Source organism: Diabrotica virgifera, chromosome 7 (assembly GCF_917563875.1).
Source record: "Diabrotica virgifera virgifera chromosome 7, PGI_DIABVI_V3a".
NCBI lineage: Eukaryota > Metazoa > Arthropoda > Insecta > Coleoptera > Chrysomelidae > Diabrotica > Diabrotica virgifera.
The window spans coordinates 230,348,228-230,363,699 of record NC_065449.1 but is presented as its reverse complement, the minus strand read 5'-3'; the positions used below and the strand labels follow the sequence as shown (position 1 = coordinate 230,363,699).

Below are 15,472 nucleotides of genomic sequence, written 5' to 3'. Positions count from 1 at the left end.
ACACCAAAAATTGTGTAGTTGTGTCAGTATGGGTAGGTTTATGATATACGGAGAATATCATCAATTCATCATCCCATCCTACGCAACACAAATTAGCAGCCTACCATAGCATGGTACATAGACTGACAGAAATTCCCATGTCAAAAAATAACTGCGAGATAGAACTGAACATCATTAAACAAATAGCAGTAAACGATGGCTATAACGAACAAACAACAAAATTTTAAACCAAAAGTCCATAAGAAAGCCCTGAAATTAGTCTATCCACCACAACAGAAAGAACCCAGTACCTTCTGCTCTATCACATATACTGGCAAGATAACAACAAAAATAGTCTATATACATAATTCACAAGTGGGCGTTTTTGAAGCTCCGGAAGTACGAGATGGTGAGATTTGTGCTTTTCGGGTTAAGCTTTTTGAATTTTTTGATGATTTTTGGTGCGGATTTCGATTCGGTCAGAGGCGTGCTTTCAGATTTTTTAAGGGGTACGAGTTTTACTTAGGGGAGGGGGGTGCGATTGTCAAAGGCGAAAAAATTTCGTTGGGTTTTAAAGCTAAGGGTTAGGAATAAATGTCACTTTTGACCCGGGGATACTACCTCGAACAGGGGCGTCACAAAAAAATCGCAAACTTGCGGGTTGAAGGAAAAAAATGAAAAAAAGGGCAAAAAAGTTGAAAAAAAATTTCAGATGGACGTAAATCGGGTGGTTTTAAAAGAAGAATGTTGTGCCTTTGAACTTAAGCTTTCTAAATTTCTTGCAATTTTCTCGTGCAAAGTTTATCCCTTCCAGGGGCGTACTTTCTTTTTTTTTAAGGGGAGCGAGTTTATCATAGCGGTACGGGGTGGGTTGGTCGAAAACGATAAAGTTGTAGCGCGTTTTGACGCTAAGCGTTAGGAATAATTGTGATTTTCGACTGGAACGGATAGCTCGAACAGGGGCGACACAAAAATTTCGCAAAGGGGAAATTTGAAGAAATGGCCAAAAATGACAAACTCACCCCTCAAAGTACCCGGAGTTTTTAAATGTTTGCAAAATTTCCGAAATGGCCAAAATATTTCACAGTTTTTACATGCAAAGCAACCATAAACCGCGTTCCAACCCCTAGAGTAAGGGTGGGGGATCCTACCAAAAAGGGGTCAACTTTTTAACTTCGCGGCCCAGTAGCGTACTTAAGCCGTAACATAGTGAGTCGCGCGAGGCATCAAAATTTGGGCATCGTCGAGACGAAAATCATAGGTTTTTCGAAATTTTCAATTTTAGATAAAAAATTTTGAAAAAAAATTAAAAAGTAAAAAAAAATGAAAAAAACAGAAAAACTGACATAGCTCAGTCCCTACGGCTTCGATTTTGACCAAACTTTTACCGTTGTAAGTGGTTTGATGTTAGCGGATTCAAAAAACTAAGTTTGAATCAGAGGCGTATCAATGGGAAGAAAAAAGGGGGCAAAAATAGGGATATTTTCAACAAAAACCAAAACATAAGGTTTGTGCTTTTGGACTTAAGATTTTTGAATTTTTTGCAAATTTTTCGTGTCAATTTTAACCCTGACAGTGGCGTGATTTCGAATTTTTTAAGGGGTACAAGTTTTGCATAGGGCTGAAATATTAAAAAGAAACACAAAATGAGGTTTTTGTTTTTGGGATTGAGCTTTTTGAATTTTTTGCGATTTTTTCGTGCCGATTCCAATCCTATCAGGGGCGTACTTTCGTATTTTTTAAGGGTTGCGAGTTTTGTATAGGTGTTTAAGGGCGGCAATATGAAGTTTGTGCTCCTGGACTTAGACTTTTTGAATTTTTTGAGAATTGCTTATGCCGATTTCATCCCTGTCATGGGTGTACATTCGTATTTTTTAAGGGGTGCGAGTTTTGTATAGGTGTGAGAATGGCCATATAAGGTTTGTACTTTTGATGTTAGCTGTTTAAATTTTTTGCGATTTTTTTTTGCCGATTTCAACTCTGTCAGGGGCGTACTTTCGTATTTTTTAAGGGGTGCGAGTTTTGAATAGGCGTGGGGGGCAATATGAGGATGGTGCTTTTGGATATAAGCTTTTTAAATTTTTTGAGAATTTTTTGTGACGATTTCAACCCTGTCAGGAGCGTACGTTCGTATTTTTTATGGGGAGCGAGTTTTGTATAGGTGTGGGAGGGCTATATGAGGCTAAGCTTTTGGATTTAAGTTTTTTGAATTTTTGGCGATTTGTTTTTGTTCCGATTTCAAACCTGTCATGGGCGTGGTTTTGGATTTTATAAGGGGTGCGAGTTTTGTATAAGTGTGGGGGTGGCAATATGACATTTGTACTTTTGGAATAAGATTTTTAAATTTATTGCTATTATTTTGTGCCGATTTTAACCATGTCAGGGGCGCAAATTAGTATTTTTTAAGGGGTGCGAGTTTTTATAGGTGTGGGAGGGCAATATGAGATTTGAGCTTTTGGACCTAAGTTTTTGAATTTTTTGCGATTTGTTTCCCTATACCTAAATACAGGGTGTTTTGATTTATTTCAGTTTTTATAAAAATGTAATTTAACTCGGAGTAACGGATTTAGAAATACAACCGGAAGTACTGTTTAAAGTCGCCAAAATAGTACAGGCGACATATTATTCGACGCGCCTAAAAGGTAACTTTTAAAGTCACAGAAATAGTATAAGCGATATATTATTCGACGTTCTATAGCAAGATGAGGACAAATGTATACTGTTGGTTTTTAAATCATTTCTGGTTAAAAAGTTCTAACCGAAAGTGCAATATTTTGGTATAGTAAGTATACTACATGCATTTAAAACTGCCTAATCTCTATCTCTATACAGGGTGAGGCAGATAAAGGGCGTATTAGAAATATCTCGAGAACTCAAGGTAAGAAAATTATGAAAATCGGAATACAGGGGTTTTGAGGTGTGAACTATTTAATGAAAATATTTTGGTCACTTTGCTACTTCCGGTTATACCGGAAGTTGGTTGTAACTTCGTTTTTTTAATGGGACATCCTGTACATTTTTACATTTTTGGATTCTCCTTGATTTTTTCTTTCTTAAAATATAAGTTTTTGTAATATTATACAGGGTAGGTTAAAAGATAATTACGTTTTTTATGAATTTCGTAGCAAAATTCACACCCTGTAGAATTGTAGTAGTTTAACATAATAAACTCGGTTTATATTCAAATGATTTTTAATATAGTCTATGTTAAGAATTATTGGTATAGTTAAATTTTTCCTTTTTTGTATACAAGGTTGGTAGAAATTCAGAATGAGTGTTTTCTGAGTTTTCTTAAATGGAACACCCTGTATTTTAGTATTGTAATGAAATGTTATTTTAGGATACTTTTTAATTTCTTAAGCAATCCCTATACCTAACTGCTTCAATTTGTGAGTTATTGGTGATTCAAGCCAAATATTAATTGCAACACAAAATACCTGAAATTTTATTAGGTTGGCCGTAAAAATATTCAATCACAAATAATTTTTCGAAAATAAATACATAATAATCGAGACTACTTAAAATTGCCAATAATGGTTGAGCTATCAAAATATCTACGTAGTTAAGATTGTTGGTGCGATTAACAATTAAGCACAAATTAAAGCAGTTGGGTATAGGGAATGCTTAAGAAATTAAAATGTACCATAAAATACCATTTAAATCAGTACTAAAATATAGTGTGTTCCATTTAAGAAAACTCAGAAAATACACATTCCGAGTTTCGACCCACCCTGTATACTAAAACTTAAAAATTTAGCTATACTAATAATTGGTAACATAGTAGACCATATTAAAAATCATTTGAACATATAAAAGGTTTTTGATGTAAAACTACTACAATTCTACAGGGTGTGAATTTTGCTACGAAATTAATAAAATAACGTAATTGTCTTTTAATCTACCCTGTATAATATTACAAAACCTTATATTTTAAGAAAGAAGAAATCGAGGAGAATCAAAAAATGTAAAAATATATAGGGTGTCCCATTTAAAAAAACGAAGTTACAACCAACTTCCGGTATAACTGGAAGTAGCAAAGAGACCAAAAATTTTCATTAAATAGTTCACACCTCAAAACCCCTATATTCCAATTTTCATAATTTTCTTTACTTTAGTTCTCGAGATATTTCTAATAGGCCCTTTATTTGCCTCACCTTATATACATAATTCCAATGGGGGCCGTTTTTGTAGCTCCCGAAGTAAGAGGCTTGGAGATTTGTGCTTTTCGGGTTAAGCTTTTTGAATTTTTTGATGATTTTTGGTGGGGATTTCGATTCGGTCAGGGGCGTGCTTTCGGATTTTTTAAGGGGTACGAGATTTGCTTAGAGGTGGGGAGTGCGATTGTCGAAGGCGAAAAAATTTCATTGGGTTTTAAAGCTAAGGATTAGGAATAAGTGTCACTTTTGATCCGGGGATGCTAGCTCGAACAGAGGCGTCACATAAAAATCGCGAACTTGCGGGTTGAAGGAAAAAATTTACAAAAAGGTCAAAAAAGTTGAAAAAAAATTTCTGATGGACGTAAATCGGGTGCTTTTAAAAGAAGAATGTTGTGCTTTTGGACTTAACCATTTTTAATTTTTTCCAATTTCTTAGTGGAATGTTGTGTACTTTCCTTTTTTTTTAAGGGGAGCGAGTTTTCATGGGGTGAGGGGTGGGGTGGTCGAACGCGGTAAAATTTTAGCGCGTTTTGACGCTAAGCGTTAGGAATAAGTGTGATTTTCGACTGGAGCCGGTAGATCGAACATGGGCGGCACAAAAAATTCGCAAAGGTGAAAATTTGATGAAATGGCCAAAAATGAGGATGTCGTCCCTCGTGTACCCAGAGTTTTCGAACTTTTGTAAAATTTCCGCCATAGCCCAGATATTTCCCAGTTCCCATACTTACGAAAACGTCAATTTTTTTCGTACCCCTACGGTAAGGGTGGGGGTGGCTACCAAAATGGGGTCAACTTTTTGACTTCACGCCCCAGTAGCGCCCTTACGGCGAAACGTATCGAATCTCGCGAGACATAAAAATTTGCGCACCGACGAGACGAAAAACATACGTTTTTTGAAATTTTTAATTTTTGATGAGACGTATCAAAAAAAATTTAAAATAAAAAAAAATAAAAAAAAAACAGAAAAAATGACAGCTCCGCCGCTATGACTGCGATTTTGGTCAAACTTTTATTGTTGTAAATGGTTTGATGTGGCGGATTCGAAGAACCAAGTTTTAATCAGTGTCGAATCCATGGGGAAAAAAGGGGGGGAAATGGCGATATTTTCAACAAAACTTCAAAATGAGATGGGTGCTTTTGGACTTAAGATTTTTGAATTTTTTGCGAATTTTTAGTGTTATTTTAAATCTGTCAGTGGCGTGGTTGCGCATTTTTTAAAATTTTTTAAAGGTGCGAATTTTGCATAAGCGTGAAATTAAAAACACACACACACAAAATGAGACAAGCTTTTGGACAAGCTTTTTGAATTTTTTGCGAATTCTTCGTGCCGGTTTTTACCCTGTGAGTGGCGTCGTTTCGGATTTTTAAAGGGGAGCGTCTTTTGTATAGGTGTGCAACTAGCAATATGAGGTATGTGCTACTGGAATTAAGCTTTTAAAAAATTTTAAGAATTTTTTGTGCCGATTTCAACCTTGTTATGGGCGTACTTTCGTTTTTTTTAAGGGGTGCGAATTTTAAATAGATATGAGGATGGTAATATGAGGTTTGTGCTGTTGGACTTAAGCTTTTTGAAATTTTTGCGAATTTTTCGTGTCAATTTAAACTCTGTCAGTGGCGTGGTCACGGATTTTTTAAGGGGTGCGAGTTTTGCACAGGCGTGAAATTAAAAAAAAATAAAAAATGAGATTTGTGCTTTTGGAAAAGCTTTTTGAATTTATTGCGATTTTTTCCTGCCCGTTTTAACCCTGTCAGTGGCTTAATTTCGGATTTTTCAAGGGGTGCGAGTTTGTATAGGTGTGTAAGTAGCGATATGAGGTTTGTGCTTCTAGACTTAAGCTTTTAAAATTTTTTGAGAATTTTTTGTGCCGATTTTAGCTATGCAATGGGCGTACTTTCGTATTTTTTAAGGGATGCGAGTTTTGAATAGGTGTGGGGATGGCAATATGAGGTTTGTACTTTTGGCCTTAAGCTTTTTGAATTTTTTGCGTCGATTTTAAACCTGACAGTGGCGTCCTTTCGGATGTTTTAAAGGGAGCGGATTTTGTATAGATGTGTAAATAGCAATATGACGAATGTGCTTCTGGAATTAAGCTTTTAAAAATTTTTGAGAATTTTTTGTGCCGATTTCAACCCTGTCATGGGCGTACTTTCGTTTTTTAAGAGGTGCGAGTTTTGAATAAATATGGGGAGGGTAATATGAGGTTTGTGCTGAAAAGCCAAGATTCAATGAGTGGCGCATCCGTGGGTAGAAAAAAGAGGGGAAAATGGCGATATTTTCAACAAAACCTCAAAATGAGATTGGTGCTTTTAGACTTAAGATTTTTGAATTTTTTGTGAATTTATCGTGTCGATTTTAACTCTGTCAGTGGCGTGGTTGCTGATTTTTTTAGGGGTGCGAGTTTTGCATAGGCTTGAAATTTAAAAAAAAATGAAATTTGTGCTTTTGCACAAACTTTTTAAATTTTCTTGCGAATTTTTTGTGCCCGTTTTAACCCTGTCAGTGACGTCGTTTCGGATTTTTTAAGGGGTGCGAGTTTTGTATAGGTGTGTAAGTAGCAATATAAGGTTTGTGCTTCTGGACTTAAACTTTTAAAAAATTTTGAGAATTTTTTGTGCCAATTTTAGCCCTTTCATGGGCGCACATTCGTATTTTTTAAGGAGTGCGAGTTTTGAATAGATGGGGGGATGGCAATATGATGTACTTTTGGCCTTGAAATTTTTGAATTTTTTGCGAATTTTTTGTGTCGATTTTAACTCTGAAAGTGAAGTGGTTTCGGATTTTTTAAAGGGTGCGAGTTTTGGATACGCGTGGGAGGGCAATATGAGGTTTGCACTTTTGGACTTAATCTTTATGAATTTTTTGCGATTTGATTTTGCCGATTTCGACCGTGTCATTGGCGTATTTTCGTATTTTTAAGAGGTCCGAGTTTTGTATAGGCGTGGGAGGGCAATATGAGGTTTGTGCATTTGGCCTTGAGCTTTTTGAATTTTTTACAATTTCTTTTTGCCGATTTCGACTCTGTCAGTGGCGTACTTTCGTATTTGTTTAGGGGTGCGAATTTGTACGGAAAACGTGAGAATTTTGACATCAAAAATATGGTTTTTGAGTAGTAAATGGAAGTACCGTTTTAAACTTACTAAAATAGTACAAGCGATATATTATTCGACGTGCCTTAGAAAATCATTTCTGGTTAAAAATTTCTAAACGAAAGTGCCGTAGTATAGTATAGTATAGTGTATTAGAGTATAGTATTTTATAAAATTATATTATTACATACATTTAGTACGGCCTAACTAGTCAGATACATAAAAAAGAAAGGAATGACACCAGCTTTCAGAACTAACAACAACTTAAGCAAATATATTAAGAACATTAAGAGCCGAAAGAGGAAAGCAACTACAGAGTGGTGTTTACAAACTAACTTTTGGTGACTGTCCGAAAACTTACATAGGTCAAACTGGTAGAACCTTTGACAAACGGATAGCAGAACACAAAAGGGCTTTCAACAATAGAAAAACAGGCACTTCACCTTCTAAATCATAATCATTCTTTTAATGAACAGTTTCAAATTCTGCATATTCAAAATAATGGCCTTAAGCTATCTTTATTAGAATCTATGGAAATTAATAAATTGAAAAATACAGATATAATTCTGAATGACTAACTCGAGACAAAACAGCTCCTTACTCCTCAACCTCTTCAGTTAAAGACTTTAAAAAGGCAAACCCATAGTAATCTAAATCACTTGAGAAATGCACTCTGCCGAAACAGCTGTAGTCACATAGTTGTAATAAATTTTGTGGAAGTATAGAAAACAAACGTTTTCAGTGTTTTATTGTTAGATATTATCTAAATGTACTTGTTTGTCTAGTAGCGTAGCGGCTACTGTATATGTTCTTGATTTAATAAACTTTTTTTTGTGAGACTAAAAATTTAGATGGTTTTAATAAAAATTTACGTTTTTACAAAGTATAATTTTTGTTTTCGACCTGCGAAAATGAAGGGGCAATAGCTTGGGTGGTTTACAAGTTTATTGAGTGAAGCAGTACATTTTCTTGCAAGTTTATATAAATGTGTATCTGTATACCTGTTGCTGTGGTGGTACCATAACTGCGCTTGGACTCTGACTAGTTGGTAACACAACACCAGTGCGTAGTTGTGCAGACATTGGTCTAATACTTGCTAAAGGAGGTTCCCCACCACTTCGCCATGGTTGTATAGGAACAGATTGTGTTTGAGTATTTGTAGAGTGACCTGAAAAAAATGTATTATCTGGTTTGTTAAACAAAATTCGAATTCAAGACAAAGATCAAGGTTTGATCAGAAACTCAAGAACTTGTCATATACAGAAGATACTAACATGAAATTTTCAGCTTGTTAGAGCATGCTTTTGTACCTATATTTCAGCAGGCCCTATATTTATTTATTTATACTGCACATTTACAGCAATGATGCCAATTATAAACACACAGTTGGTCAATACAAAGAAATAAGAACATACACTTTATACAATACAATAAAATAAATACACTTTAAAACAATAAATATGGGTATTACAGTTTATGTAACATAGTACTCTTTTTCATATTATATAGGTCAAGGTCTTCACTCATAAAATCGTTCATTGCCATTAAGCAGTTTGCCATGGGGGAGTTTGCATATTCTTGAGTTGTTTTAAATAAAGTGTGTCTACATTTAAGTCTTTGGTCTGGTACATTAAAATTTATAAATGAAAAAATCGTAGGAGAATCTATGATTTGATAAACTATATTAAATATGAAAATGATTGGGCATTTCTACATCTTTCGCTCAATAACAGTGTCAAAAAGCATTCTCTGCAAGTTATAGGAAACCTTAAAAGGATAAATCCCAAATTTCTTTAGATATAAAGACCTTAAAAATTTCTTTTGAATCCTCTCTATCATATCACTATGTGATATGGTAGAGGGACTTCATATGGTACAACAATATTCTAGTCTTGACCTCACATATGCATTAAAAAGCTTAATTGTAGTGTCACAATAAAATTCTTTACTGGATCTTAGGATAAAGCCTAACTGTCTATAACAATCATTAGTTAGTTTGAAAATGTGCTCATTAAAGGAGAATGTGCTAGTGAATAACACCCCTAGATCTCTGATTTTTGTTAACCTTTCAAGTTTTACTTCATTAATAAAATAATCTGTTCTTATTATTTCTCGCTTTCTAGAAAAAGTCAATAGTTTACATTTTGATTCATTTAAGTTCAAATCATTATTTTTACAGAATGTGGATATATCTTGAATATCTTGTAAATTAATAGTCATGTTTGTTTTTTATCGTAAGAAATAATTTTAAATCGTCTGCAAATAGAAGAAACTTGGCAAATTTTATATAATCAGTGATGTCATTTATGAATATAAGAAAAAGTAAAGGCCCAAGGATGGAACCTTGCGGTACACCTGACCCAGTTATAAAACTGTCCGAGTAGCAGTCCCCAAATTTGACTACATTAGTACGGTTGGTAAGGTTAGATTCAAAGAATTTTATAAGTTTGTCAGAAAGTGCATATGACCTGTTTTTTTAATAGTACTGAATGATTTACTCTATCAAAGGCTTTTGCTAAATCAGTAAAGATAACATCAACTTGAGAATTATTTATGGATGAAGCAATCATGCCTATTCTGTAACTCATTTTGATGATAGAAGTCAGTAAAATCGAATAGAAGTGGCCAAGTCGAATAGAACTAGTCCAAATCCGTATTCCATAACTACTTCGAAATCTCTACAATCGTAATAGTGAATAGAAATCACTTCAACAGCATTTACCCTGTCGGGATGAGATTTCGATTATCGGAATTGTGGTTGACGCAAGCGCATTGTTTTGTTTTGACGTTTATATTTTATATATAAAAATAATTGATAACTACTTATTTATAATTATTTGTATTATTTGTACCTTTTTTAGCTGCTTAATTTTTAGTCTGTGGTTGTATTTGTTTAGATAATTATATATTTAATTTAGACATGTTGTAGGAGTATGAATTGGACGTAACCTTATTTATTTGCTATATGACATGTGAATGTTTGCCGCTCGCAGTGTTGCCATACTTTTTTTGCTTTCATTTCTTGTACAATTTCAATCAATGGTATAGATAATGCATGTATAATGTACGAGAATAGCATACAATATACAATAGACTTCTTATGCGTTGATTGATAAATATATATATTTGTATATTATACCAGTATACTTGTATATTTATTAGTCAACGCTCATAGTCTGAACAAATTATAGAAAAGATGCTATTTTTGGGAAAAGTTGTTTAGCAGTTATTTCAAATGGAATCAAATCTTAAAGATTGCATATTATTAGTAATATCAATTTTAAATAAAGTATTAATAATAATGAATTAATAACATCAATTTAAATATCTTTGATTTAAAAGCATTTATACTTCTTATCTTCACTTATCTTTTTATTTATCAGTTTATCTTCTTTTTTATATCAATTTTAATTAACTCTAATTTAAAACCATTTATCCTTTTTTGAGCTTTTTGCATCCAGTATTTACATTAATATTTTATTTACTTTTCAAATCTTTGAGGATAGTATGAAGAAAGTATGAAAACATTGAGGATATGGCAACAGTGTCATATTTCAAGTAACAAACAGGTCACAGAACACTAATTTCGCTGGTTAATGCGCGGTTGCCACCACCTCAGAACCGCGTGAAATAGAAGTCAGAGATTTCGATTACGATATGAGTTACAGAATACCAATCCAAACACAAAAATGACGCGGTAGATATCAAACATTCCGATTTTGGGTAATTACGATTCGACTTGGTCATTTCTATTCGATTTGTTAAAAGTTACAGAATAGGGCTGAATATAGTGACTGAAAATGCACAGATTTGTTCGAGTTGAATTTTTGTTTATGAAACCATGTTGTTCTTCCATTAAAGTTTTTGAAACATGAGTATACAGTCTATTGTACATAATTTTTTCTAACATTTTTGAAAGAGAAGGCAATACTGTTATAGGACGATGATTTGATATTAAACTCGTATTTCCAGATTTGTGGATAGGAGTTATTCTACCTGCTTTAAGCGCATCCGGAAACGTGCTTGTCTCCAAACATTTATTAAATATCATTTGTAGGGGATGGAACAGGACTTCCGAATACGCCTTAAACAGGTAAGAAGTCCCATCCAAACCTATAGCTGCACTACTTTTTAAAGAATTAATTGCAATATTGATTTCTTCTAGAGTTATACAATCAACACATAGTCCATATTCCTTGTAGGAGTCTGTTATTATTGGATTAGTGTTGGAATTTATAGATTCAAAATAACGTGCAAAAGCATTTGAAGAGTACAGGGAAAAAACAAGGAATGTCACATTTTATACATGTTGAGATAAACGCCAATAAAGGTTTAATTCTTATGATACCCAAAAACTACTTAGAAGGTTCTTAGCAGAATTCTAGCAATTTTTATTCTATAATCTTAATATATTATGAATCTATATTAACCTATTAATTTAATGATGCACCAAAAAACTGCTAACATTCCTTATTTTTGTTCAGTGGCGTGCGGACAATCTTAATCATTCGAATCGATAAAATTTTTAAAAAAATTTATATAGACTGATCTTTATGTTTATTGTCTGAAATCGATAGCCTAGCCCAGGGGTCACCAATTAGCGGACCGTGGTCCGCATCCGGACCGTGCGCTAGTTTTGTGCGGACCGTAAATAAATTCAGAATATTCCTAGTGTTTAACGATTTTGAAAATGTTTGGCCATTTAATTGTGTACTATGTTTGGCTCAACTTTATGTGTGCGAAGCAGCTTTATCAAGAATGAACTTCATTAAAAATCAGTAGAGATCTCACTTAACAGATGAATATCTCAACTCCCTAATGACACTCAGTTGCACTAAACTCACTTCAGAGACAGGTTGTACATAAAAAAGTCATTTTTCTCTCTGATAATTTAATTTTGTAAAGAGTTCCCTTATTGTTATACTTACTAATAATTAATTTTGAAATTAAGTACACTGTAATATAAAATTGTCATGTGCATTTTTTTGTATTCATTTCCTCTCTACTATATATGTTAAGTAGGAGTATAGTCCAGGGCGGATCTGTTTTGACATGGACGTTGAAAGGTGACTCAAATTTTTTTGCAGAAATTGCTTGAAAATAAATCAAATAATAATATTTGAGTTATCCTCCCTCTCAAAAAGGTCCGGAACATTGTTTAAATAATCAAAATGTCAAAAATTGAAGGAAAAATTCGATTTTTTTCTTCGTTTTTTGATTATAACTTTAAAAGTATTCATTTCCGAGAAAAGTTGTACTGACATAAAAGTTGTGTATTTAAATTTCCTACAATATAAAATTGGTTAAAAATTTAAAAAATAGTCGCCCTAGTTGCAAAATAGCAATAATTGCGAAAAAAACCATACAAAAACAAGTATTCGCATTTTACGTTTTTCAACCATTTATGCTACACTTAGGACCTTTATATTTCACCCAGAAAAACTTTATGATACAGTAAAACAATACTGTAAATTTATTTAAGATCGGTTTAATAGATTTTGCAAAATAAATTTTGCAATCCAGCTTTCGCAAAAAAAATTCATTTTTTCAAAATGTTACAGGACTGAAAATAAAGCAGATAGCAAGTTAAAAATTTTTTTGCTTATAGGAGTGTACTGTACCTTTCATTTGCAATTTTCAAAATTAAAATCGATTAATTACCACGGCGTCAGAAAATTTTTGAAATAAACAATAATTTTTGGTGCTACGCGCAGGACAGCGGTGTTAGATTCACACAAGTTGATTTCCGCCAAAATTTCTTCCAATCTTTATCTAATATATTACTTTCTTACTCTATATTTTGTTGTATTTTAATATTTTAATTCCACAAAAATCAAACTAATTTTATTATTGTTTGTGAAATATTGTTTAAACAATTGCATATGTTTAAAAATAATAAACTTTTATTATTTAAGTTAAAATATATGAACAAAGAAAGTTTTTGCTAATAAAAGTGTTATTTCAAAGGATAGAGTATGTGTTTTTATTTTGCAATAAACAAATTTATGTATTTATATCGAAATGTAATAAAAATTAAAATTTATCAATCATTATCAAAGGTCATTGGAATGCCCAATCAGAGCAAACTATCCGCTGTCCTGCGCGTAGCACCAATAATTAATGTTTATTTTAAAAAAATTCCTGACGCCGTGGTGTTAATCGATTTTAATTTTGCAAAATTGCGAATGAAAGGTACAATGCACTTCTATATGCAAAAAAATTTTCAACTTGCTATCTGCTTTATTTTCAGTCCTGTAACATTTTGAAAAAATGAATATTTTTTACGAAAGCTGGATTGCAAAATTTATTTTGCAAAATCTATTGAACCGATCTTAATGAATGATTTACAGTATTGTTTTACTATATCATAAAGTTTTTCAGAATGAAATATGAAGGTCCTAAGTGTAGTAGAAATGGTTGAAAAACGTAAAATACGAATACTTGTTTTTGTACGTTTTTTTCACGATTATTGCTATTTTGCAACAAGGGTGACTATTTTTTAAATTTTTAACCAATTCTATATTGTAGGAAATTTAATTACGCAACTTTTATGTCAGTACAACATTTCTCGAAAATGAAAACTTTTAAAGTTATAATCAAAAAACCAAGAAAAAAAATCGAATTTTTCCTTAATTTTATGACATTTTGATTATTTAAACAATGTTCCGGACCTTTTTGAGAGGGAGGATAACTCAAATATTATTATTTGACTTATTTTCAAGAAATTTCTGCAAAAAAATTTGAGTCACCTCTCAACGTCCAAATGTACTAATATTTTTACAGATGCGCCCTGGTCTAGTACTTTTCAGATGTGCATTTAATTAAAATAATTTTCAGATTTAATAAGTTTGCAACAAACACCTTGCATTGAAACTAATGTAGAAAAGATAACATGTTAATTAGCATTTTCTACTATGATTATTTATTTTAAATTCCTGGGTCTCCTTTCTACAAAATTGAAAATGTCTAAAAACTTGATTCAAAATTACTTTTTTGCCTCGAAAAATGTATTTTTAGGTTTCTTGGGTAATTGTAAACAAAAAAGGTCTCTTGTCATATTTCTGAAAAGTTGATAGTTTTTGAGTTATAAGCGATTTAAAATCTGAAAAATGCAAAAATATGTATTTGCGATGCTTGAAACCTCTTTAATAATTTAATAAAGTGACTGATATTTTTTGTTTAAAATGCTAAAAACATATTTTCGGGGGCAAAAAGGTGGTGTTTTGAATTTGTTAAAAAAATTGTTAAACAATTTCTGCCCAAAAATTTCGCCCGGCACCCTTCTGATTTGTTTACAGGGGATATTTTTTAACAAGAATCCGCAAAGAAACCGAATCAGAACAGCCAGAAACGGGCAGCATAAATCCGGACCCCGGATTGGTGAATTGGTGACCCCTGGCCTAGCCGATAGTACTCAATTTTTGCTACCACATGGCGAGAAAAGCCAAAATTAATGAAAAAGGGACATTCCTTGTTTTTCCCCTGTACTCTTCATTTGCTATATCACTTTCAGATTCGTAACATTCATCTTCATGTTTATATTTATATGCAAGTGTTGAATTTGATCTTTTCCCTTTTAGGTACTGCCAAAACTCTTTAGGACTATTATTTATATTACCTTCAATATTTTGAATATATTCCCTATAAAATTTTTTAATAAGTTTTTTTTTCTACGACCGTTTAGTAATGTGCTCATTATTCGCTATTTTTTCATAGATAATAACACCTATTACTTTACCCGTGACTAATAGTTCATTACTCACGGTGAGTAATAGTTCATTACTCACGGGCTGAAGTTACTCACGGGTCATTACTCACGGGCTGAAGTTAGGTTCAAGTGGCGAATATCACTTTTAATATTAGTCTTATATAAACTGCAAATAAATTTACTTACAATAAAATTACTTGTTTATTTAACAAAATAATTATTGCTATTATTGCAGAGTTGTGACTTCTGAGCTTCACTGAAGACGCATAAGGATGCTGAAATAGCTATATGGAGATGGTGGTCCAACTCTGAATCAAATATAAACAAAACCTGCCTCGAACCCCTTTTTCAAAATAATTATTGTAATTATTTATATCAATAATTAACTTCGACAATTTTTTAAAGGTTTTTTAACTGTAACAATGCGTCCGTATATTTTTTACTTTTATACTTTGTTTACTATTATGAATTTTGACGTTTACCATTTTCAATGACAGTGACGTTAGCGTATTTGCTGTGTTTATTGGAATTTAAAATTTAT

The 15,472-nt window shown here is 32.7% G+C and overlaps 1 protein-coding gene across 2 annotated transcripts in view; it reads right to left on the bottom strand.

The window, feature by feature from the left end:
• The window catches only part of LOC114344080 (nucleoprotein TPR), a 77,946-nt gene that overhangs the window by 37,351 nt on the left and 25,123 nt on the right, over nt 1-15,472 (bottom strand). For both annotated transcript variants that reach the window (XM_028294935.2, XM_028294943.2), the window contains exon 7: nt 8,225-8,391. In XM_028294935.2, the coding sequence (XP_028150736.1) occupies nt 8,225-8,391 (167 nt within the window). The remainder of the gene's footprint in view (nt 1-8,224; nt 8,392-15,472) is intronic.